Source organism: Carassius auratus, chromosome 37 (assembly GCF_003368295.1).
Source record: "Carassius auratus strain Wakin chromosome 37, ASM336829v1, whole genome shotgun sequence".
Classification (NCBI taxonomy): domain Eukaryota; kingdom Metazoa; phylum Chordata; class Actinopteri; order Cypriniformes; family Cyprinidae; genus Carassius; species Carassius auratus.
The window spans coordinates 5,023,895-5,050,607 of NC_039279.1; the positions used below are offsets into that span (position 1 = coordinate 5,023,895).

The 26,713-nt window shown below is 36.0% G+C and overlaps 2 protein-coding genes and 1 pseudogene across 2 annotated transcripts; 1 reads left to right on the forward strand and 2 right to left on the reverse strand.

Moving 5' to 3' along the window:
* The first annotated feature begins 4,055 nt into the window (after positions 1 to 4,055).
* On the forward strand, positions 4,056 to 11,762 carry LOC113055951 (probable low-specificity L-threonine aldolase 2). The gene is made up of 7 exons (XM_026222346.1): positions 4,056 to 4,423; positions 4,881 to 4,964; positions 5,255 to 5,343; positions 6,087 to 6,272; positions 6,600 to 6,737; positions 9,355 to 9,547; positions 10,632 to 11,762. The coding sequence occupies exons 1-7, from the start codon at positions 4,177 to 4,179 to the stop codon at positions 10,937 to 10,939; spliced, it is 1,245 nt and encodes a 414-aa protein (XP_026078131.1). The 5' UTR covers positions 4,056 to 4,176; the 3' UTR covers positions 10,940 to 11,762.
* A 3,742-nt stretch (positions 11,763 to 15,504) lies between these two features.
* LOC113055952 (transmembrane protein 235-like) lies at positions 15,505 to 23,077 on the reverse strand (annotated as a pseudogene).
* Positions 23,078 to 23,315: 238 nt separating this feature from the next.
* On the reverse strand, positions 23,316 to 26,405 carry LOC113055953 (baculoviral IAP repeat-containing protein 5.2-like). Its single transcript, XM_026222347.1, has 4 exons — positions 26,186 to 26,405; positions 25,993 to 26,102; positions 25,697 to 25,814; positions 23,316 to 23,720 (listed from the first exon to the last, which is right to left on the reverse strand). Exons 1-4 carry the CDS (start codon positions 26,291 to 26,293, stop codon positions 23,628 to 23,630), a joined length of 429 nt encoding a protein of 142 aa, XP_026078132.1. The 5' UTR covers positions 26,294 to 26,405; the 3' UTR covers positions 23,316 to 23,627.
* Positions 26,406 to 26,713: the final 308 nt, after the last annotated feature.

Genomic DNA, 26,713 nt, shown 5'->3' on the forward strand with positions numbered 1-26,713 from the left:
TTACTGGTACATTACATTTCCATTTAGTCATCCAAAGCGACTTACAAATGAGGACAATGGAAGCAATCAAAATCAACCAAAGAGCAAATTTTAATTGTATTAAAATTACAATTTATTTGAAAAACAACTACAACAACAGCAACAACATTCTCCTGACAGACCTTGTTATGAAAGATCCAGAAAAGCTGGCATCTACTCCAAAAAGGAAACCATTTCAATATTTACACAAAGCTAATGCCAGCATGCACAGAGCTTATCAGCACTGAACTGATAATGGCCACGAAAACCCCAGAACATGTACTGTAAATGAAAATGATTAAATACACAAATTGCTGTTCGGAACACTTGCATGAGTTTTCCTGAGAGAACGTTTTCCCAGCCCACTCCACTAGAGTAATTATGCAGCGTTTACAATAACATACAGTCTTTGCGTGCATAGTTCTGGTCGGGGAAATATGCAATGAAATCAGCAGGAGAATCTTAGCATGGTAAGAAAAAAAGAAAAAAACTGAAGAATGAAGGGAACTCTTTCAAACTGACTTCCAGTAAACCCTCCTCTTACTGCAACAGTTTCTCTCACAACAGGGAGCTGTTTCTTCGGACACACCAGGAAAAAAAAAATCATATGCAGCTCATTTACGGGCACTTATCCAGCAGCTGCAGTAAAAGTCAAATATATAGACACACGCTGATACATTAAGGTAGAACGTGCTGTGCCTAAAAACTAAATCTAACTTTGCATGTTTACTTAGCACTCTTAAATGGACACTCTGTAATATATGACATCAATTTTTACCGCCATCAAACAACAATACATCAGCCCATGGACCACAACAGGGTTGGAACTCTCCAAACAATCTCCTCATATGTCAAGAATCCCTTTTCTAACCTCAACGGTTATGTGAACTCAAACTGAGAAGTAATTGAAACATACAGAATGCACATGACGGGAGTTTTCTCGCCACACACAGATCTCTCTGCTGCACACCAAGTCATGCCCTACAGCCAGAGACGTCTGGCACGGGATGGATGACAAATGCACTCATTTGAATACAATGTAAGAATCGGGTGCCATCTGGCACACCCCAGCCCTCACCTGCCCCCACCCTCCTGCCTCTTACTGGAAACCCTGACAGCTGCTCGACTCACTTTCACAACCTCTCCTGACACCTCCCGCAGGGTTTTATTAGAGCCGGCCTGGCAGAGCTCAGCTGCTGGAAACACAGCCAGTGAAGGCCAGGAAACCTCCGCTGCTGACCGTATGACATCACTGCAGCGGGGTGGACGGGCCTTTCAGGTCTGAGTGCAGCGAGTGTAAATATGATCGTGTTACTCACGGCACTGAGCATGCGAGCTTGACGCTCAAGTATCAAGCGGAATGAGGAGCCATGCTGACATACCAGTTGTGATGTTATTTTTTGATTTGCAATTATCAGTCAAACTGTTTCTAGTTACACATGAGTTAGAAGCATGATACACCATCAAGGCGTCTAAGATCTGTCCCTGTCTTGTGTGTATTAATTGTATTATGTTCAAATATGTTATGGATTATGTTCAAATTATATTCTAATGTTAAACAATAAACTTTTTTTAAACTAAAATTTTTATTATTTTAAACAGTAAATTGTTTAAACAGTATTATACAGTAAACTTGTTGAAAACATTATATTATATCTATATATGAAAATGGTTGCAATCACAGGAATGAATTACATTTTAAAATGTAATAATATTTCATAGTATTACTGTTTTCACTGTAAAATGCAACCTTGGTGAGCATAAAAAAAATAAATAAATAAATAAATAAATATATATATATATATATATATATATATATATATATATATATATATATTAGTGCTGTCAATCGATTAAAAAAAATTAACTAATTAATCGCACAATTTTTTAAAATTAATCGCGATTAATCGCAATTAAAAGACTGAAACTTTTTGGATATGTAAATGTAAAATGTAAATAATTAATGTAAACTCAAGACAAAGAAACTATTTAAATTCAAAATATGATTGTTTATTGGAATTTTTGTTTAACTTGTAACACAGATTTTCTCATGTAAACAACATACCTGCAATAAACCATCAATATCCTCCAAATTAACTGTTGGCTTGAAAGCCATATTTATTACAGAAATAAAAACACAGGCATGTAAGTATCATTTGAATTTCAAAACAATCAATGCCAATAAAAAACAAAAATGATTTCCATGTTGAATTCTAAGTGGACTGCAAAAAAATTCCAAAGTATAGTCATTGCCAGTGCTTTAAGTGGGCCGGTACGCACCGGTACCGCCACTTCCAAATATAGCTCTTGAGCGTACCGCCACCTCTCCGTGCGCCCAGAACGTGCTTGTAGCGTACCGGTACGCTCATTTGGACATCTGTTTTAATAGAGGTTTTAATCTTTTACCTGCACTGCCGATTTTCAGAGCGCCCTTCACAATGCAAGCTTCCTAATTCATCCCACCCAGAGCAGAAACTACATTACCCATTCACCCTTAAGTTATACAAGTGGATAGCGCATGTGTCGCTTTTCCCACTGTTAAGTGTCAACAACTCAACGTGGCCGGAGAAGGTGTGTGAAACTCGTTGTGAGTTATACTAAAGCAAAATCTTGAGTATTTATTGTCTGATAAACATTACAAACTGTCTGCGGAGGTTGAGTCGTCCTGCAGCCCCCGCTGGCTGCTCATTGGCTGCAGCATCTTTTTTCTAAGTTCTAAAAAAATACCGTAGACGGAAAGGCACAAATTTAGATATTCATTTATCTAATTAATCTATAGCCTATGCACAAAGACAATATGATCTTTTTGTCCCCTTTTTGTTTTAAAGCTTGATGAAGAGAGAGAGCGCAAGTTGCTGCAGCTGCGAGGAGGACAGTGATGCACGCGTACAGGAGTGATTGACAGTTCGCGGCACTGTGTACAAAAAATACTCCGCTACACAATTATTTCGTTATTTTCGCTTAAGCTTATTAACGTTAGCGTTACAGAAAGGTCTGATTCACGCACTGTTACAGTGATTGTTTTTTTTGTTTTTTTTAAAGAATGATATTTGAGTTCATGATTTTAATGTTGCTGTTTCTTGTGGCAGACTAAATGAAGAGTAATGTTTCTTGTGGCAGACTGAAGAGTAATCCGGCAGAGTTTTATACTGAAACTTTCCGTCTAAAAGTCCTTCCTTGGTCTTATCCATATTTCTTTGCACGTTGAACACACATAGGCCACAACTGGAAATAAAAAAACTGCAACCGCGTTAATTGCGTTATTTTTTTTTAACGCGTTAAATATTTCAAATTAATCGAATGCGTTAACGCGCTAATTTTGACAGCACTAATATATATATATATATATATATATATATATATATATTTCAAAAGTCACATTTAAACGTCATTAGGTACAAAATATCACAATATGGCATCTGCAAACAAATGAAGCAAGAGCTTTTCTCAGAACTATGTTAGTTTCCTCATGGTCCTCACGATTACACAGAGGTGTAAAAAAAACATAGGTGTAGTTCATCACAATAATCTTAAATCTGTTCCACACAATTTGCTGACTAAAAGATGTGCTGGTGCTAATAAATGCCACTTTACATTTAATGCAGTGCTATTTTAAGTGTGGATTATGTGGCCAAACACTTTGAGGTAACTGTATGATAAGTATAATATGATGAGCAAAGAAAATATAATATATTACTACAAAACGCAGTTCAGATACGTTCAAAATCACAAAACTAAAGTTTAGTCCTCAATAACTGCTGATAGGGCTAACCCTCCACATATATTATATGTGAGCGCCCACAAGTGGACAAAGTTAATACTTCAGTCAACGTATTAAATAAAGGCATAATTGTGTTTTTTCTTTTTCTTTTTGGCCATCATTCAGTATTGGCCAGGCTACAGCACCTGGATCAATATTACATCTCATACTGAACCATGGAAATGGTTGCCTTCTGTAGGTTTGAAAACCTCGAAAGGTTTTGTACTTTTGAGAGGATTGCTGTGAACTGATCGATGTCTAAGTGTTCCATTATTCATGTCTGTAAGTTTAAGACAGGCCGCTTAATCAATGATTATCGAATACAGTAAACCAAAGTTCAGTACAGTCCTGTGAATTGATGCACTGTTACCGTTATATTACCGTGCAAAAGAGAAGACATGAGCTCCAGAACACTAACGACTCCAGCTCGTTTACTCCGTTATTGCTTCCACAAACCTCGTCGTGTTTTTTACGTGGATCCGGTGCGACTGTACTATGGGTCGCCGCAGGTGGTCACGGGATCAGCCGTTCGCACCGTGGACCTCCGCAGCGATACCGTCACCAAACCCGGAGCGGCCATGCGCCGAGCCATGTCCGAGGCAGAGGTCGGAGACGATGTGTTCGGAGAAGACCCTACGGTTAATGGTTAGATGTTGAAACACAGTCGGTTGCGTGCTTCTGTAACGTCAGACTCTTATTCTGAAAAATGTAAAGGTTTCAGTGGTGTTCAATTATGATTCCATCTGTTAAAACCATAAAAAATATGCAAGTGTGTGTGTGTCTGGATGGGTGGGCCAAAGGTTTCCAATAAAATGTGTCCTAAAGGATAATGTTTAAACTTGGACGAATGAGACTGAAAGCAGCTCACCTCATGATATCCAAATAAATATTTTATTCTGCTTTGAATACAATAAAATATAAGATAATTTGCTTTATTTATTTATTTTGACAATAAATAATTTCCCATACATAATTTGTTTTGATTCATAGTTCTGCTCACTGTACTATTAAATATATTTTAAAAAGTGGGTTTGCATGTTCAGAATTTTTATGATCAAATATGCAATAGTTTAAATATGTTCTCCCCCAATTCTTTCTATAGAACTACAGAAAATAGCTGCTGATATGTTTGGCATGGAAGCGGCTTTGTATGTCCCCACTGGAACCATGAGTAACCTGATTGCAGGTGAGATTGCAGAATGGTGCCCAGGGCTATTAATAAAACTGGTTCACAGTTGTCACTTTGAGGTAAATTGGACACATATAATGCTGTTTTCCAGTGTTTCAGCCTGAGAGCTGCTTCTGGCTATTAAAATCTGATATTTCAAAACTGATATTGATTTGCGCTTTAGCTCACAGAAATAGCTCACTATTCTTGGAATTTTGTTCTTGTTAGGGACCAGATGCAGTAACATGGAGCTGTTATTCCTAACACATATTTTGCCCTCATGTTTCTTTTCTCTTTCTGTGTCTCAGTTATGGTGCACTGCAGAGAGAGGGGGGATGAGATGATAGTAGGGGATCTCTCTCATATGTATGTTTACGAACAGGGAGGAAGTGCACAGGTATGAACAAATGAGGGATGTACAGTATGTGTCTCTGGCATTGGCTTAATTTGTTCTTTGTCTCTGGTTTTATGAAATTTATTATCAAATTATTTTTTAAGGAAATAATGCATGACAACTACATGATTTATGTAGCACATAAAGGAGTCTGCCAATTTATTCCAAAATCTTAAAATGCCATTTCCACCACAGAATGCTATTAAACACAATGATAATGTGAAGATTTTGAAATTATCAGGATGTTTTAGAAAAAATCATTTGTTTTGAGATGCATGTGAATTTCCATTCCAAAGGTTAGGGTCAGTTAGATTTTTTTCAAGTAAGATTTTTATTTTGTTTTTGAGTTACCAAGGCAGGCTTCATTTGAAAAAAAAAAAAAAAAAAAAAAAAAGAGTAATATTAGAAATATTACAATCATTTAAAATAACGGTTGTCTTTGTTAGTATATTTTAAAATTTCATTTATTCCTGTGATGGTAAAGCTGAATTTGGATTTGGTGTTCAAGAAACAAATTGAAACAGAAATATTTAAATATATTTTCCTGTCATTTTAAATCTTAGAAATCTTCATTTCTTACTGTACCAACAACTGTAAATATACACTACTGCTCAAAAGTTTGTGGTCAGTAAGAGATTATATAAATAAGGGGTTAAGTGAGTTTCTTAAACATATAAATTCCAGATGTGCCCATAATTGAAGAAACAACAATATACAACATTAAATGTGCTTCTGTTTGTTCATAGCTTGCAGGCGTCCATTCTGCAGCAGTCACTACCCTCAGCGATGGCACCTTTGACCTAGACCAGCTGATCTCCAAGATCCGTCACGGTTACCCTGACCCACACTACCCACGCTCCCGCCTGGTTTGTGTGGAAAACACACACAATATTCAGGGAGGCCGCGTCCTCCCACTCTCTTTCCTGCAAGAGGTTAGATATTGGTTATACATTTGTTCATTAAACGTGTGTATGTGAGAGAATGAGAATATGTTAAGGCAGCCAGACACCTTGTGATAAACTTTGAACAATGGGACACAATCCCTTCATTTACACTCCCTAGTGATGTTCATCTTGTAAATGAGTGATCTATCAAAGACGGATTTACTCAGCACTCCGACACGAATATGTTTCATGCATTGCCTCAGATTTGACAAATGAAGCACATACACATGTTACACTTTTATGTTTAAAGTTACAAAAAATGTAGAAGCCTTAAACATGCATAACTGTGAGTTTTATGTGTTTTTCGCCCCAAAGCTTCGCTCTGTGGCTGATAATTTTGGTTTGACTGTGCATATGGATGGAGCGAGGGTGATGAATGCAGCTGTGGCCCTGGGTGTCCAACCTTCTGCTATAATACAGCACTGCCATTCTGTCAGTGTGTGTCTGTCCAAGGTAAGCACTCACTTTCTCTTAGAGTCCACTTATAATACAGTGCTATAATACCATTTCTGTTATTTTTTTATAACTATTTTATATTTAAATTAAATTAAATTAAATTTATGCATTTAGCAGACACTTTTATCCAAAGCGTCAAAAACATGTGTTCACCAGGAATCGAACCCCCAGCCTTGCGCTTGATAGTGCAGTGCTCTACCAACTGAGCTACAGGAACACATATTTGAAGCTCATATAGCTACATATTACATTCAGAACAATTATGTTTGATATGAATTTAAATAAAATATTTATAGGACAGATGTTATTTAAACATGTTCAATTTAGTACAGATAAGTATTTAAACATAGATTAATTTAAATAATAAAAGTTTTCAAAGGTTTGGGGTCAGTGTTTTTTTAAAGACATGTATTCAGCACGCAGGCATTAAACTGACAGTAAAGTTACAAAACTTTTATATAGTTATAAAAGCTGTTCTTCTGAACTTTCTACTTAAGAATCCTGAAAAAATTATTAAGCACAAAATCAGCATGTTAGAATGATTTCTGAAAGATCATGTAACACTGAAGACTGCAAAAAATTCAGCTTAGCCATCACAGGAATAAATTACATTTATTAGAATAGAAAACAGTTAAATTAAGTATTACTACCCTTTGAGTCTTCTTTCAAAAAGAAGCCCGACTCCAAAATTCTTATGAAAAATGTGTGTGTGTGTATTTATTTTGATACAATTTTTGTGAATAGATAGTCTTTATTTTGGCAAAATGTAGGTTGTTTTAATGTAGCTGCCAGCGGGCAAATACAATCTTTATGTGAGAGAAAGGAAAACATAATTTGAAAATTGAAACTGTATAGTAAATGCAGCAACCCCTAACCATGAACACAGTAGTGAGATTTTCATAATATGAAAAATGTACTTATTATAAGCTAGCAGTAGTTTTCATGCTCTAGAAAGTCATTTTCCAGGAAAGTTATTTCAGTCATTTTTAACTAAACAACCCCAGGCAGTGAGAAACAGAATCTGTAGTCTTCCACCAAAAAGCAGGAGAAATCAGTTTAAGTGAGAGGCATTGAAAATGACCTTGTAAAGTCAGTGCTCGTATGCTTTATAACCTGAAGGTGTCTCACACATCCAGATGATCAAGTCTTATTTTAGTCGCATCATCAAAGATTGATGGTACTTTCCTCTGATAACACCCCTCTAATCAGATTGTATCGTCTAGGATTTGAAAATATCCTCCTCATTACTTCCCACAGAATGAACTCAGCATCACAGCTCAGATCATCACATACACACAAAGTCGATTGAAGAGACCCTGAAGTAAAACCTAATGATTCTCCACTCTCAGAAAAATCCTTGGAGTAGATGTCAAGAAACGTATTTGCATTTTAATTACAGAACTAGTTTGCATCTAGCTGGAAGACGGCTACTCTCTGTCACTGATTTTCCTCTTTTCTCGCTGAAAGACATTAAATGTAATTTAGGCTTATAGATAAAGACCACTGTTATGAATATCAAATGACTTCTGCCTGTCCTGACTACAGACGTTCAAGGAAAAAGCAACCATCTAAATTCCAGGTGTCCTTTATAAACGTTGCTCATATGCTCATATACTAAAGCAGCTGTTTGATTATACTTGATGCATTAGTACTTCAGTGAATATAGTTGAATGATTTGTAGGTTGTCATTAATGCTGTGTAGTATACATCATACTTTATTCATAAATGCAAATATGACGAAGATATTTTAGGGGTGTTCATATCCCTTGGGAAAGGAAAATATATTTACCAATAGATTTCTTAAAATATATTGTGATATATTGTAATATATTATTTTCCCTTTTTATTTTCTAATATTTTATATATTTGAATACATTTAATAATATATTGATGATATATATATTATATAATATATTGCAAAATATACAAATGATTGCCACTTTCAATATAAATATAAATAAATATATTCCTAATATATTACATTATATTTTCCAATATACTGCAATATATTTTTGTTTCATAAGGGATGGGACAGGTTTTATTTAACATGGAGTAGGTTGCCTTATAGGCGCTAAGATGTTAAGGTCACATGACCAACCCAATGTTACTTATTTGAAAAAGTGCCAGTTTAAGTTTAAAGTTCATACAGAGGGTGGAAAATGATCATGAAAAACTAAATGGACTGTTTTTGTCACGAAACCAACTTAATAAAATATTACAATAAATAAACTTTAAAAAGCAGCCTTATCAGCTAACTGAAATATTAAAACTGAATTAAATGAAATAGAATTATAAAAAAAAAACTAAAGAGAGACAAAAGCACATAAAACAATTACAAAAACTTTAAGACAAATTAAATCAATTTAAAATATACTAATAAATATTGTAATAGTATATAAAATATACTAAAATAACACTGGTTCAGGGAAGAAAATAACATTTTAACACTGTCATGATCCTTTAAGGTGAATTTAACAGAAAAAGATTCTATACAATAGTTCTATACAATAATCATATCTGAACTGTGCTTTACTAAATGTTTTCTTTTATAGATACTATTTTGTTTTGTCTAAGTGAAGAGCTGTAAAATCTGATCTGATTTGCTCTTTGGCAGGGACTCGGGGCACCTGTGGGCACCATGTTAGGTGGGTCAAAAGATTTCATACAGAGAGCCGTTCGTGCCCGCAAGGCACTTGGTGGCGGAATGCGCCAGTCGGGTGTCTTGGCAGCAGCTGGTAAGATTGCCCTGTCAGACATGATTGGCAGACTGGAGGAGGACCACAGGAATGCCAAAAGCTTTGCCCAAGGTGATAGAACCCTATAGATTTCCTTCAACCCTCCGCACAATGCTGCAAGCACTGTAGGCTTATTGCATTAGTTAGCCTGTGCTTGACTAAGACCTTTTCTTAGACCATTATGATTATAAAAGAATTAAAGGAATTATTAAGCTTGTAAAATACTCTTATATGCAGTAGATGAAATTAGATAGCCCCTTCGTTAGAGCGTTACCACCACTGCTTTTTGTTAATCATCTACAGTAGTTATGGTCATTAATAAACCTGTATGACTGAATGTAGACCCCACGCAGTCACTGTATTCATCCCTTAAAACTCATCTTTGTTAAAGAAAATTAGGTATTATTTAATGTAGCTCTACATCCTATACATGCACCATTAATAATTAAAGGGCTATTTTAGTTTAGGACTAGGCTTAATCTCTGTCTGGGAAACCGCCCATAAGTGTATTCGAAGCTGTATAAAAACCTGATTTTTTACCACAGTGTTCTTTAAGAAATCAGAAACTAAAAGCATAACAAAAGAAAGCACAAGTCTGTAAGAAATCAATCGGTTTAAATAAATACATCCAATGGAACAGTTCACTCAAAAATAAAGGTCATTATTTTAGTCACCCTCGTGTTCTTAGAAACCAATTTAAAATTCTTCCTTCTAGGGTAGACAAAGGGTGATTATTATTATTTTTATTTTTTTTTGCACTTTTCAATTTCATACAGAGACTTTAAAGCTCCAAAGGGCCAAAAACAAAAACAAAAAAAAAACATTGTTTTAATGATTCTGTTGACAAATTCAGTCCTCGAGTTCAATTCACTGACTCAAAAAAATGCAGCAGTTATCTGTCCACTGGACTGAAATTATTTCTTTCACACAAGCAATTTTATGACTCCAGAAGACTGGGAATATATAGTCTTATGGACTACAGTTATGATACTTTTATAGTGCTGTTGAAGCTTGGAAGTTTCAGTCCCTGTTCAGTGTATTGAAAGTAGCTATTTAAAAGATGTAAAAAAAAATGTGAATATTTAAAATTAAATTTAAATATCAAAAGTTATATTTCAAGAGTTTGATGTAATGTCTTTCTTCTTTTCTCTCGTAGCGTTGTTACAGTGTGACCCTCCTATGTACCAGGTGGATCTGACCACTGTGCAAAGCAACATTTTGAGGTTCCGTCTGCGGGACGCTCACATGAGCCCGGCCGAGTTCTGCGAGCGGATGGCAGGTGTAGATGAAGAAGAGGTGAAGGCTCTGGGCCAGGGGGTCCAGGTTCTGATGTTCCCCCATGTCGGGGGAACAGTCAGGGCTGTGTGGCATCTGGGCATCAGCGAGGAAGACACTCAGCTGGCTATACAGAAGGCTCATTTTGTGGCCCATCAGCACAAGCTCAAGTCTACCAGGGCAGCATGAGAAGAGCCCTTGACCAATCAGAGATGTCTTTACACCAGTCTTTCGGTCTCAGGGACCATTTAAAAGCTGTAAAACTGTACAATGAAGCATAATTATATTAACTAATTTGCACTCCAGTTGGACAGCCAAGACTTACCCACTTAAGAGGTATAGTACGCCTTCTTGGTGTGTGTATATACTACACACACACTTAATGGTTACTCACAATAAACTATTGTCTCTGACATTTGAATCTTGTTTAAATGCATACTTTAAGCAGCAGAAGCGGTTTAAACTATTAAAAAGACACATTATGGCTAGTTTTTATTGTTTTATAATTGAGTGTTATATAAGAGTTCCCCATAAGGAAAAGACATAGTCGTGTAGAGACAGATCGTCATGACAACTAAGCAGAGATTTACTGCAGTGGATATCAGAAGGGGCTCAGGACCACGGTCTAGTTTTGGTTGATAACACCGATAACTTTATTGCTATAGCATGCAGGAGAAACGAATTGACTGAATTTACAGTATTTTTTAATTACATATCCTTAAACTGGTTTTAGGCATATCATTTATTCTGTTGATTATTTTCTGTCTTTAAAGTCCAATTAACAGCCCTTGAAATGTACAGGTAAGACAAGGTAGACAGTGTCATGGCTGACAAGCCAAGAGCTTGTTTTGCCTTCCAAAAAAAATAAAAAGTACATAATTTACAGAATCTTTTACACAGCGTCAATATGAGTGTGGGTGATTCTTACAAAACCTGCTTTTCATATTCTCACTGTAATGCAAAACAGATTCTCATTCTTAATTCTCACATTAAAATGGTATTTTATACATCATGGATGTAGTTGTACTGCCTTGAATTGATGCAAATTGAAATTTATTTGAAAGTGTCATTTTGAAAAATAAAAAGTAAACAATTACTGTGCAGTAAGAGATTTGTCAATAATGGAAATAGTGATATTGATATTGGCCTGTTTGCATTAATCTGTACCTATACCACTAACAAAGCGATTTTAGGATTTTTGGAGCGTGAAGTCCTTAATCGTGCACATGAAATCAAACTATAGTATGAAAAAATTTAGAAATATTTAAAACTTACATAGTACCTCATTGGAATTAATTAATAGTTTTAATGGTTTCTTTAATAAAAAAAAATGTGTGCTGCGTGTGGTTGTACGAATACCCCTATTCAAATCATGTCCTGGAGGGCTAAACTAAGAGTTCAGCTCCAACCCTGATCAAACTCACCTACCTGTGATTTTCTAATAATCCTGAAGACACTGATTAGCATGCTCAGGTGTGTTTGATTAGGGTTGGAGCTAAACTCTAAACCCTGCCCTAGAATCAATAGGCACACAGACAGATGCATACACTCACCTAAAGGATTATTAGGAACACCACACTAATACTGTGTCTGACCCCCTTTTGCCTTCAGAACTGCCTTAATGCTACGTGGCATTGATTCAACAAGGTGCTGAAAGCATTCTTTAGAGATGTTGGCCCATATTGATAGGATAGCATCTTGATGGAAATTTGTGGGATGCGCATCCAGGGCACGAAGCTCCCGTTCCACCACATCCCAAAAATGCTCTATTGGGTTGAGATCTGGTGACTGTAGGGTTATTTTAGTACAGTGAACTCATTGTCATGTTCAAGAAACCAATTTGAAATGATTTGAGCTGTGTGACATGGTGTATTATCCTGCTGGAAGTAGCCATCAGAGGATGGGTACATGGTGGTCATAAAGGGATGTACATGGTCAGAAACAATGCTCAGGTAGACCGTGGCATTTAAACGATGCCCAATTGGCACCACTAAGGGGCCTAAAGTGTGCCAATAAAACATCCTCCACACCATTACACCACCACCACCAGCCTGCACAGTGGTACCAAGGCATGATGGATCCATGTTCTCATTCTGTTTACGCCAAATTCTGACAAAAAAAAATAAATAGGGATGGCAACAAAGCACAATTTATAGTTTGTGATTAATTCAACAACAACAAGAAAAAAAAAACATTTTCATTTGGGATGCAGCATTTGGAATTTTTTCAGTTTTTAGACCAGCCTTGTGTTTAAATGAAATGGCTGCAATTTACAGAAATAATAAGGCAAATGAAAAATAATCAATTTCATTTTGGAAAGAAGCATCAAGACCAATATTTTGCTTGAATCAAAACAAGGCTATCTCATTCAGCTTTCCTTCCACACCTGAAAATGAAGTGGAACGATTCTGATTTCTTGCCTCCACCAGAGCTTTGTCACCCTCTGAAAGTGTTAAAGCAGACCCCTTACATTTATGGCTACTGTAAGCCTGAAAAAATTAAACCCACCAGAGCACTCATTTAAGACAATACATTCTTTATGATTCATAAACTCGGCTAAGTGTGCCAAAAGCACCTTGAGTCACTACAGTGAGTCACATTTCTTCTTCTGTTGTTGATTTGTTAAAGCTGTGTCCTAAAGTAAAAAAAAAAATAATAATAAAAATAAATAATTTACATACAGGCAATTCAGTTAAGCTTTAATCTTGATGAATATCTAAAGGCATAATGTTCCTCACTGTTGCCGTAAACCAAAATCAGATTGATATAAAAATGTAAATAAAGTTTAAAAAAATTTTTTTTAAACAACTAGAGTAAATTCAATCCCTGAAAGCAGTAACAACATGACATCAACTACGAATCATGTTAAAGCATTCAAACATACATTTAAATGGGAAGATTTTATTAAAAGCAAAACATTGTTTACGAGAACAGTATTTTAAGAACAACAGCATTCAAAAACATTCAGCTTCTCAGGGATTGTGAGATGTCTCTATATTGGTATTCCAAATAAAATTAGCTTGTACAGGTAAAATGGATAGAAATGTGACGACAAATAACTATCATTTGATATGATCCATCTTAGCACATATTTTCTAAATGGAAAACCTGACTTATCTGCTGATCAAAGTAAAAAAAAAAAAAAAAATTCACAGCACACAAATGAAAAGTGAAGTTTCTGAAGCTTGAGTATAAAACATCAAATATACAGTGGTATCAAATATACAGTGGTTATACGTAGAAAAGTATCATCCCCCTTTAAAATAAACACAGTTTGTTGCTTTGCAGGCCGAAATAAAGATGTTTTATCCAGCTGTATTTACTCAACTTATAACATCCAAGTGAAAGACATAACACCAACATGGAAAAATCTGGAAACAACAAAAAAGTCACTGAGTTGGAAAAAGGATCACCCTCCTCCCGAAAATTACTTGTAAGCTCAATCAGGTGTAGCTAAACACTTTCTCAATGGCACACAAAAGGTGTTTCTCAATGTCAAGGAAGGATCCTCGGAAGCCAGTATTTCGAGGATGCTACGTCATCGACATCCGTCGAAGGACTGTTCCAATGTCGAGGATCCTCGGAATTTCAACCAAGTTGACTGAGGCTGAGTCCTTCATTCGAAGAATATGCCATACACAGGAAAGGATGCATATGTGTATCCTTCGCGCTCTCAAATCACCCACAATCCTATGCCTAATCCAATCCTAATCCTTTGCTATCTAACGTAAATTAAAATATTAAAAAAATGTTGAACATTAACCTAGTCGGAGCGTTAACGGTTTTTATTTACGTTACCAAACATTTGTTATAACTGTAGTAAATATAAGTAAAGTTTGACGTTTAAATGCCAGTACAAATTACTACCGTATTGATATAGTAAATTATACAAATACAAATGGTTAACTGAACCGGACCTGTCATTTAACAATTGGTTGCGTCAACGGCATTTATTTTATAAATAACTAGTTAAGTTGTCCAAAGTAATTTAATGATACCATTCACAGCGTTATTCAGACGGACCATTTCACTGACGTAATGACGCAATTATGTGCACTTGCTAGCTTGTTCCATTTACGTGTTCTCCGTATGCTAAAGAGGACTCTCACCTAGCCTCTGAAGGAAGTGACTTGGAAGGATCAGTCCTACCAAGGAAGTATCCTTGACATTGAGAAACGCCTAAAGCCTTTGACTTTCAACTGTGATCAGCGGTGGTCATTTTGATTAGCTTAGCATGAAAAGAGCTTTCCTGGAGCATTTCAGTCCTTGGTAGTGCAAATGAAGCAAACAATCAACTATGGGTAGTAGGACACTGTCAAAAGATCTCCGGGTTAAAGTTGTGGACAGGCATATTTCAATTTTTTTCAAAGGCTTTATCAATTCCTAGAAGTACAGTCAAGTCTATTAAGAAGTGGAAGGTATTTGGTACAACATAGACCCTCCCTGGATCAGGACGTCACTCCAAACTGAATGAAAGAGCTCGGAGGAAACTGGTTAGAGAGTTGCAGGAATTTATGACAAAGAGTGGACATTGTGTGCATGTGACAACAACATCACAAATTCTCCACAAATGTGGCATTATGGGAGGGTTGTAAGAAAAAAGCCACTCCTCAAGTCAGGCCACATGCAGTCACGACTGAGCTTTGCCAAAATGCAACTTGAAGATTCTGAGGCAGATGACACAAACATTTTTTTATTTGGCCTCAACACCAAACAATATATCTGGCAGAAATCCAATACAGCTCATCTTCGAAATAACAGCATTCCTACAGTAAAGCATGGAGGTGGTAATGTCCTGTTATGGGGTGTTTCTCTGCAGCAGGGACTGGAGGACTGGAGCAGGATAGAAGGGAAAATGTATGGGGAAAAATACAGTCAAATTCTTGAGGAAAATCTGCTGTCCTCTGCCAGAAAAAGGTTTACCTTCCAACATGACAATGACCCAAAGCACACAGCAAACCTGAGCACACACAGTGGTTGAAGGAGAAAAAGGTGAATGTCCTTACATGGCCCAGTCAGAGCCCAGACTTAAACTCCACTGAAAAACTGTAGTCCACTAACGTTCACCATCAAATTTAACTGAACTTGAGCCATTCTTCAAAGAAAAGTGGGCAAATATGCTGTGGTTCAAAAAAGGCTGACACAAGGGGATGATCCTTTTTACAAATCAGTCATCTTTTTTTTTCGGGGGGGTTTTCTGACATGTTGGTGTTATATCTGTCCCGTGGTTGTTAAAAATAGCACTGAGTAAATACAGTTGGATAAAACAAAACTGTGTCCGTCTTCATTTCAGGCTACAAGGCAACAAAATATGATTATTTTAAAGGGGGATTTATTTTAAAGGATTCTTTTCCACACCCACTGTAAAGCAAATCAAATTGCAGAATTTAAAATAATTTCTTTCAGAAATATCCTTTATTTCTTTTTCATAAACTACACATATTTAATGACAATAGATGGCTGAAAAAATAGGATACTGGCAAGCAGGAGCCCAGCATAAAAGAAAATAACATTACAGAAACACTAACAAATGAAACTCACTAGCAATTACAGTAGCTATTTTCAACAAAAGAAGAGCAAAACAGTTGGCCTTTTTTTTTTCTACATATTTTACATAACAGAGTTATAGTATATTGCAAAGTGCAATTTGGTTGTCCAGCTCTGCACTACTCATCAAGTAATGTTTCTCGTGATCTTAAGCGTGTAAAATTATTTTTGAATACAAAACATGCTTTTGTATGAATATCTTTACAAAAAAAAATTTTCATTTCAATTTACTTCCATTTGTGTTATTTTATGGTTTTGATGATTTTGCTATTATTCTAAAATGTGGAAAACAATCATAATGGAAATGAATAGATGTGTCAAAACTTTGGACCAATAATGTTAATCTGCATTTTTGCTAACAATGTAAGCAAAGAGGAGACCTTACCTTTACAAATACTGACTAGCTTGCCTGAAATGGAAATGTATGGTTCAAGCAGGTGGCGAGTCTCTATATGGGAGCAACAGACTCTTCATACTGGGTTAAGGGCACCAGCCTGACAGCCAGCAGTAGGAGAAGACCAGTGATCACCTCCAGAATAAAGGAGATCCAGGCCATGCCCATAGACCAGCCGAATGACGTGTGCACTTGAGCCATTTGCTCATGGCCCATCCGCCTTTCAGTTTCTTCCAGAGCCTTCTGAGAGTACCTGATGTACAGACTCACCCCAGAGAGAGTGAGAAGACCTGAGAAAACACATGCACAAGCACACATGAATGCACACAGACAAATAAAACCAATTAAGCATCCTTTATCTTTACACCTTGTTGTTCTCACTCTGTGGTGTACAGTAGAAAAAAAAATAGTTACATATTTAGATGTGGGCTAAAAATTGCAATTAGTCTTAAATCAGCAGATCTTAAAATGTAGTCGCTTTATTATGTTTATCAATTTCTTTTAATCAATGGCAAGTACTAGATTGCAAGTACTAGATAGGTTTTAATGTCTTCAATGCCACAATCATATCAATAACACTTAACAATAAGGGTGCATATATAATCATGTACAAATGCCTAAATTAATACTTAATTCATCATATACTAATGGTGTTAACTAATCACAAACTAGTGAAGAGCTATCCTTAACTATAACTGCAGTCATATGGATTCAGACATGAATACTGACAGCCTTAACTAAATGTAAGTACATGCTTGATAGTTAATGCATTAATTAACATTTACTTCTAAAATATGAGTCCTCATTCCACAATATTGCTTTTTCCAGTGAAAAAGTATAATCTCGGCTGAATCAGGTGAGAAATATACACAGATCAAGCCCTGTGTACAAGTGATAAGACAATTCTAAACAAATAAGAAGTTAGATTTTGATGTGAGAGGTCAACAGGGGATGGACGTTTTCACTGTAGAAAGTGTAATTACAGATTATGGTACTTTGGCCAGCAGTGATGGTTTAATGTAAAAATTCCTTGATCCATTTGTTCATTACGAACAGGCAGTTTTTCGCTTTACAAAACACTAATTCATTAATTCACTGCACAGGATCCATTGGTGAGCAATATGTAATGCTAAATTTCTCCAAATCTGTTCTGATGAAGCAATAAACTCGTTTACATCTTGGATTGCTTGACGGTGACTTCAGGTCTTAAACAGTAAGCTTTTGCTTCAGTTGTAAACGCCTGTAACATTTTTTGCAACTGTTCAAAATTGCCTGCATCCAGTGATCTTATTCCAATTTTTTTAATCTCATATTTTACTGCTAAACCTCCTAACTTGATGTTTGCATTATCTAAGGGATTTATTTTAATAAGCCCATATTTTAAGATGCCAGAAATGATTTGACTTTTTCAGTAATCACCTGAACCAGAACTGAATACAAAAACATTCTCCTTCCAGACGCACAGAGCTTGTCTCCCTAAACACTGCTCAGCGCAGAGAGCCATTAACACACAAGACTATAGCATCCGCTCTCAGAATTAAGAGAAGCATTAGCATCAGCGATTTAAACAGGAAGGAAGTTAAACTACAGGGTAGTAGTTTGTAGCTTCCTGTGGCCCCCTGGTGCGTCTGATGATTTCAAGACGTGAGACATTATTACCAAATCTTCATTAAAACAGAATGAGCTGATGTGGATAAACAGCAGCAGTTTAAAACACTGACAAAATGAGAATGGATTTCCACATCAGCCATAATATGCACATAAAATTAAGAGCCAATAAACAGAGAGTGTAACACAGTTTTTAATTAGTATGGTTGAGAATCTAGACAGGAACAAACTGACTTGTTTCTGATCTTACATTTGCCGGTTCATTTAAAACAAACAGTCTGTACAATCCAGGAACTACGGATTATTTTTATACAGCACTGTGTGTATGTATAACAAATCACAGCCTGATTTTCTTAAAGGAACAGTTCACCCAAAAATGAACATTTGCTGAAAATGTACTTCATTGAAACAGATTTGGAGGATTTTAGCATGACATCACTTACTCAGTGGATCCTCTGCAATGAATGGTACAGCATCAAGATGGCAGTTCAAACATTTAACAATCATCATCCTCTGAAGTGAAACACTGCATGTTTCTTATAAATATATCTTAAAGGGGGGGTAAAATGCTATTTCATGCATACTGAGTTTCTTACACTGTTAAAGAGTTGGATTCCCATGCTAAACATGGACAAAGTTTCAAAAATTAAGTTTTACGTTTGAAGGCGTATTTTTGTTCCAAAAATACTCCTTCCGGTTTGTCACAAGTTTCGGAAAGTTTTTTTTCGAGTATGGGTCTGTGTGACGTTAGATGGAGCGGAATTTCCTTATATAGGTCCTAAGGGCACGTCTGCCGGAAGAGCGCGCTCCCGTATAGCAGAGCACTGAGAGCACAACAGACGTTCACTGATCAGAGCGAGAGACCGAATTGTCACAAATGAAGTGTGTTTTTGGTTGCGAGGGCAAGACAACCCTGCACAGATTACCAAAAAAAAAAAAAACATTAAGGGACCAGTGGACGAAGTTTATTTTTACAGAGCATCAACGGAGTTGTGCAAGTGTTTTTGTTTGTTCCCTGCATTTCGAAGATGCTTGTTTTACAAACAAGGCCCAGTTTGACGCCGGATTTGCATATCGTTTATTTCTTAACGATAATGCAGTCCCAACGAAAAAGGGTCACGATCGTGTGTTGGAACCGCAGGCGGTGAGTAAAACTGCTTCAAATATCTCTGTGTTGTTAACTTAGCTATCGGCGAGTAAGCACATCAAGTAAACCTCTTGTACACCTTTAAGGAAAAAAAAAAGACGACATAAAGTGGCACTTAGTCATTTTCCAAAACCGCTAAGTATAACGGAGGCCAGCGAGTAGTGCTGTGCAGGTAAACCTCCCCGATCTCAAGAGACGCACTAGCAACAGACGCTAGTGGCTGTAGCCATTTAGCCTCCTTGTTAGAGGAGACCCAGGTTCGAGCCCCGCTCGGAGCGTCAGAAAGGACCCGGGAAAGAGGGGTTACATAAGCAAATATATACAGTTTCAATACATACCACATAGAGACGCTGTTGTAGTCGTTGCTGCTGCTGCTCTCGTTCAGTTTCAGCCTCGGGATCTGATTCTGGATCATAAATAAACGGCTGAATCTGGCTGTTAGCCATGGTTTGTTTTGGATGATGTTTTTTTTCCCTCACGGTAATGTCACAACTTCCAAACGCTCTCAAAGCAAAAGCCTACTCGCGCTCGTGATTCTTTAGCTCCGCCCACACGTCACGCCTCCAGCGGCTCGTGTTTTTCCGAAAAAAATCGGCACAGACTATTTTTCTCTTATAATAAACTAAAGACTTTTTGGAGATATGAAGGATGCAGTACTACTCTATAGGTACTCAAGATTATCAGGAGATTGAGTGAAAATGAGCATTTCACCCCCCCTTTAAATGATGACTTCATTACAAACAAACAGCTTTTCACTTCACCAGACGATAATTGTTGAAATGAAGTCATGTTGAAGTTTGTGGATTATTGTGACGTTTAAATCAGCTGTTTGGACTCTCTTTGACAACACCCATTCACTGCAGAAGATCCACTGGTAAAGTGATTAAGCAAGAGCTAAATTTCCCAATATCTGTCTTATGAAGAAACCAACTCATCTACATCTTGGATGGCCTGCATGTAAGTTAATTTTGAGCAGATTTTCATTTTTCGATGAACTGTTACTTTAAAAGCATCATCGTATGAGAGGAAGCAGTCCATGTGGAATTCTCTTATGTCAAAATATTCCTTCAAAATTGCATGTTTGTTATTTTGCTATACATTCTTGTAAACAATCCAACAAATAAAGACAATGTAAGTAACAAGACTGATGCCAAAATATTCCAAGCTTCACTGTGTTAAACACTTGACATGCGGTCCTTATTTCCACGGTGATAAATGATTCAGTTCAAACATTTAACAATCAACATCCTCTGAAGTGCTGGGGTTCATTGGCTGGCTCTTTTAAAGAAACCTTTATTCAAGTCATATGTCTTCAGGCTACATAGTGAGTTGACACTCTCAAGATACAGGCTTTGAAATGCTGTTTGGTGTCAGGCTAAAGCCAGCAATGTCTCAACAATGAGTGTATCACCAAAAGCAAAATTGCCTGTGATACTTAAGTTGCTTTGGGATTTCTTACAGGGGTCTCATGAAATGAGCTCTGGTTGTATTCAGCATGGATTATTAGTTTATTTTATTTTACTTTGCTCATGCATGCATTCAATGAAGAACAAAAGCAATAATATTTGAATGAGAGACTGATGCATGATCAGAGTTACTGTGGGCTCTATCATTCCTTACATAAATCTACCCAGATATTATTCTTTCTCTTTCACCTTAAGATTGCCCATTTCAATCATAGAAATATCTGGGGGAATGTTCTCTATTATCCTATCAATTTCATGAGAGGAAAACGATAAACTGCAATAACTTCAGTCCCATAAGACTCTGACATTACAATAATTCTAGGTGAGTAATGCCTTCAGCCTTCCGGTTTCTGAATGACATTCAAAGAACTGCAGAGCCAACTGTATGAACTTGAACTTTGTGTATCTATGTTGTACCCCATGAGTCTGCAGACACAAGTTTATTTTGCATGAGATTGTTTTTGCAAGCAGTATACAAACGGAGTACCTTTAATTTTACAAAAGTAGAGGCTTTCAGAGTTCAATAGGTAAGACTTACTGCACAGGAGGAAATATGAAGCGGATCCGATCAGGAGTGTCCGGCTTCTTGCTAGGGAACTGACGAGGCCACAGATACCTCCAAACACCAGCATCACCAGACTCAAGGGCAGTAAGATGGCCATCACGCTATGCATGACTGAATGAGGTAAATTAGATCTGTTAAGCCACTCAGAAATGATATTAAATGACACAGCACTGCAGTACAATAAGCAGTTTTTAGAGGGAGTTAAAGTTATTGTGTTTATGAAAAGGTTTTACAAGCTTACTTTCCATCTGCCTTTCTGATTCTGAATATCCAGTGTCCTCCGTATGACTTTGGACATCTACAGTCACAAAAACACAAAGCAAATCAACAGGGTGCAAAATATGGCTGCCCTTGTAAGACTCGAATTAATACAGACTGTTTAACAGCGTTTTCAAACGTTTCAGTGCCCACAACAGTAAAACCAAAAAAGAAAAAAAAAAGAAAATTCTACATAACGCTACATTTCTGCGTAGAATTAACAGAATTTGATTTTACTTTAGGAGGTAACCATAGCAACAGCTGCTCTATCGCTGACTATAACATCTTATATAGACAAAAATTACACATTACAACATAACTGATTAGCTAGCGTTTGGTTGCTGAAACTGCAAAAGAAAGAAGAAAAAAGTGTTTCAGAGAGTTGAGAAGACGCTAAAAGACATTTTGAAGACGATTCTTCAATGCGCCAAGAAAGTTACAGAAATTAAGACATGGACACTAATTATTATTATTTTTTTTAATGCTCAGTTTTAAACTAATTATTGGGCTAGATGTTGTATGGTGGGTGCAGTCTCTATTAAATTATTTATTTTTATACAACTATTCAAGGTAAAGTCCTGGAAATCCATTGGTCAAATGAACTGCACCACAAGTTAAAGCCCAAGATATTACAAAACGAACCAATTCAAAATAATAACAATCTGACTATGATCAAAGGCAACAGCTCCACACGGTGAAGACATGAGAATGAAAATGAAGGTCGACATACCATCTGTCACTCCCCAAAGTCCAGAGTTGATGCGCGCGGGGTCAGTGTAGTTCGCGCGCTTGTCCTCGATGATGTACCAGTATTCCGTTCCAATGGCGAGCGCTAAAGAGCTGAAACTGAGAACACCCGTTAACCCCCGCCGACGACCACGAAACCGTATGTCATTTTCATGTCGGTGAGAATATATGCGATTCCGATTCAGGACAAGTCAAAAACTACGCTGAAAACCATACCATTTGTCTATGAGACGCGATCAGATTCCTAACTTGTGTTCCAGGAGCTCATGGAATAAATCTCACGCGCTGCCCAACAGCTGCAATAAGTGATGTTGATTGTCCATGCAAGATGCCAAACAAAATAAGATGACATGCAAGGTATTATTACTAGAAAAGTTGTGTGGTGTTAAAAGGCAAGGTTGGGTTGCCTGGACATTTATTCCTCACCGGTGTGTGCAGTCCGTGTCCAACTAACACGGAGAGCAAGATTACGCGTGATTGGCACAGAGGTAACATGACGTACAGTTCATAACCAACACCATTCATGACATTATCCAACCGACCACCCATCCATCCTTTTCATAATCATAAAACAAAAATACCTATGAAGTATACAACAAACACATGCAAGAATGTACGTATTTATTCACAAGTCTCTCCACACCGAATTCCTAAGATTTTTTTTTTCAAGAAATAAGTCTCACTATGAGCAATTTAGACTAATATTTTAGAGCTGAGCTGCCATTATCTAATTTCTTTATTCTCAAATCTTCTGACTCCATTCTGACCTGAATATTTCCGGATATTTCCAGGATTTCCCATTCCCAAGAGAGACAACTCGTTACAGATAAAAGTTTTTTTTATTTAAGTTTTTATACTGAACAGACAAACAAACAAAAAGACTACAAGAACAAGAAATAAGGCTGAAAAATCTCCCTATAACATTTTACAGAAGCCATGGTAGAGTCTTTTTATTAAGCTCATTTTAAAATAAATACTATAGAAGAAAGAAGTAGGTATATAAATTTTAACAGGTGGCGTGACATACACATTTCATCACAGGTAACATTTTAAAAAGAACATACATAGTTCCATGACATACAAAGGAAAGAAAAGAAGAACACTAAGAATCAGACCAAAATCAGACCATAGCAAAATGAAACTCTTTACTCCTCCCCCATCGCAGTTTGGATGATCTGGGCTCTCTTGATCTTCACCGCCTCTTCAAATTTATCAATCGCCTGGTTACACCTTTTTTTCTGAAAGATTTCAAAAAACATTACTTCATTCTTACTCTTAACATGGACTAAATCAAGATCATATACTAATGTTCAGGTATGGAAACTTGGAAGATGCAGTTCTGTTGTAAAAACATTCCAAATAAGATGAAGTTTGTCACAAAGAAAACATAAATCAAATACAACTATCTAGATTACTCATTCGTCAACTATTAGGGAAATTTAAAAGAAATGTGGAGAGGCATTTAAAACAACATGTCTAAAAGTTGTTTACATAAGGTTCAAGGAAATCCCTAGAAATATATTTTTTAAGTATAAGTTAAATATCCAATAAGAGGGGTAAGTTTATAAAACTAAAGCACAGAGTATACAAAATGCTAACAAAAGTTTTTACACTATATTTAGTATTCATGCTGTACAATTAATTGAAATACAGTTTCGATTTAGCCTCCAACGATTATAAAAATACAGTAAATGAGATAAAACTATTATTGTGCCCTGTTCCGCCCTCTTTCCAGCGGTGTGCTTTCATTCCTCCATAAAATCCCAATTTTTATGTGCAGATCAGTAAAATAATGTAAAGTGACTTTCTCAAAATGCTTGATTTATTTAAGTTTATTAGATTTATTTGTGTTTTTAAAAGCGAGAAAGAAAATACAGACATGTAAAGTCACCTTATAACTGACCGTGCATGCCTAAACTGTCAAATACATGCAAAAATGTGTCTAAATGCAGTGCCTGGTGATTATTCACAGAAACCCTCATTAGTTATGTCTTAAGTGAATGCAAACAGTTGAAAATGCAGCTCTTAAAGCGACAACAGGCTGAAAGTCCCGCTGCCGAGCCGACAGCAAAAGACAAAGAGAAAATCACTCCCTGCTTTTGTATGTATGTATGTATGTATATATATATATATATATATATATATATATATATATATATATACACACATTATACACACACACATATATATATATATATAAATAAATAATGGATGTATGTGTGTGTATATATTATATATATATATATATATATATATATATATATATATATATATATATATATATATATATATATATATATATATATATATATATAACACGTTTAGGCCTGCCTGATTATGGCATAAGTCATAATCACGATTATTTTGGTTAATATTGTAAATAAATAAATATAAATATATATATATATATATATATATATATTTATATTTATATTTATTTATTTACAATATTAACCAAAATAATCGTGATTATGACTTATGCCATAATCAGGCAGGCCTAAACGTGTGTTATATATATATATATATATATATATATATATATATATATATATATATATATATATATATATATTATATTTATTATACACACACATTTAAAATCTCGTCCAATACTGTCTCCTGATGAACTTTTGAATCCTTAGTCAATTTTGGCTAGCTGAGTTGGGAGTTTAAGACAATTAATATTCAGTAATATTATTGATTTAACTGCATTGATACTACCAGATGAGAACAAAATGTGAAGTGAATTAGGCTGAATAAATACACGTTGCAACACATTGAACTTTGAGCTGAATAAATGACACTATTGTCTCCTGCAGAGGTGCTTATAGTTTAATTTAACTTGTTTGATGAATTTTGCTAAATTGACACAGGCTATATTAGTATCATTGAGATACTATTATATGAATTTTATGATTATGTCAAGTAACAAAAATAACTTAATGGTTTTAGTTTTCTATAAAACTCTTCATTGAAACATATTCACCTGGAGTGAAACAACAAATTAATCTGAGCTGAACAATGACACAATTATCTTCCGAGGACCTGCTTTACAGCTGAAATATTATTTGTTTTAGAAAAAATTTTATTCTACAAGACAAACTTTTATTTTCCTGTTTATGAATGAGAAGCTGCACTGAAACAGTTTGTATTGTATAAAGTTCTATATAAATAAATGTGGCTTGACATTTTGTGTCAGCAAGCTCATACTTACAATGATAAACTTCTGTCTCTCTTTCTGAAGTTTCAGAAACTCCTCCACAGTCAGACTGTCCACGGTCTTCTTCAGCGAGATAAAATCACAGGTAGGAGAATGTGTTTTATGCTCTTTCCTGATAATACAAGAACACCAAAGCACATCAGAACAAAATGCTAAATAACCAGAGGAATAATGACATTGAATAAATCAAATAACCCTGACTTGAAATCCGCGTCTTATTGCATTACAGACACAAAGCCTCTCTCAGCTCTATAACGCATCAGCGGAAAGTTGAACAGACATGGACTCACTCAGGGTCATCCTCAGGTTCCCATCCCTCCAGCTCTTTCAAACAGAAGAAACATTGCGCTATATCTGGACTATTGTCCGACGGGGTGTGAATAAATCCTGCTTTGGCCATCTACAGAACCAAAAAAAATGCATTTCAGGACATACAGAACAATTTTTCTGTGTTGACGGATCGAAGGGGTTAACGTTACTCACGTTTTCTGGAGTGCAGATGCAGCCTTCTTCAAACGGCCAACCAACGAACGTTTGAAGTCTGTTCTCATAAAAGTACATTTTAGTCTGGTCGTCACTACTAAGATCCATTTTCTTGAATACGGAGAGGTAATATTAAAATAATAAGAGAGAAGACCGAGATACTCGAGTGTCTTGCTTGCTAGTTGTTGTCTTTTCTTCCGGTTAAAGTTTAAAATTTAGAGCGCGAGTTATGATTGGCTGAAGGATGTAACTACCACGCATGCGCATACAGTGAGCCTATCATACGTAACTGTACGTATATACATTAGCATTATTATATGTAACTTTATAAATGTATTAATACTACAATAAGATTATTAATAAATTAACTTTAATTTTATGAAACACGTAATTTTCTCTCTCTCTATTTTCTGCACAGAGAGCGACTGTGGTGTATCGGAGCTCTTTGGTGAATTTGCCAATATGTTTTTGTGTCTAGCTTATAATATTTACAAGTTTTTAAGGCAGATGAGACATTTTAATTGGTTT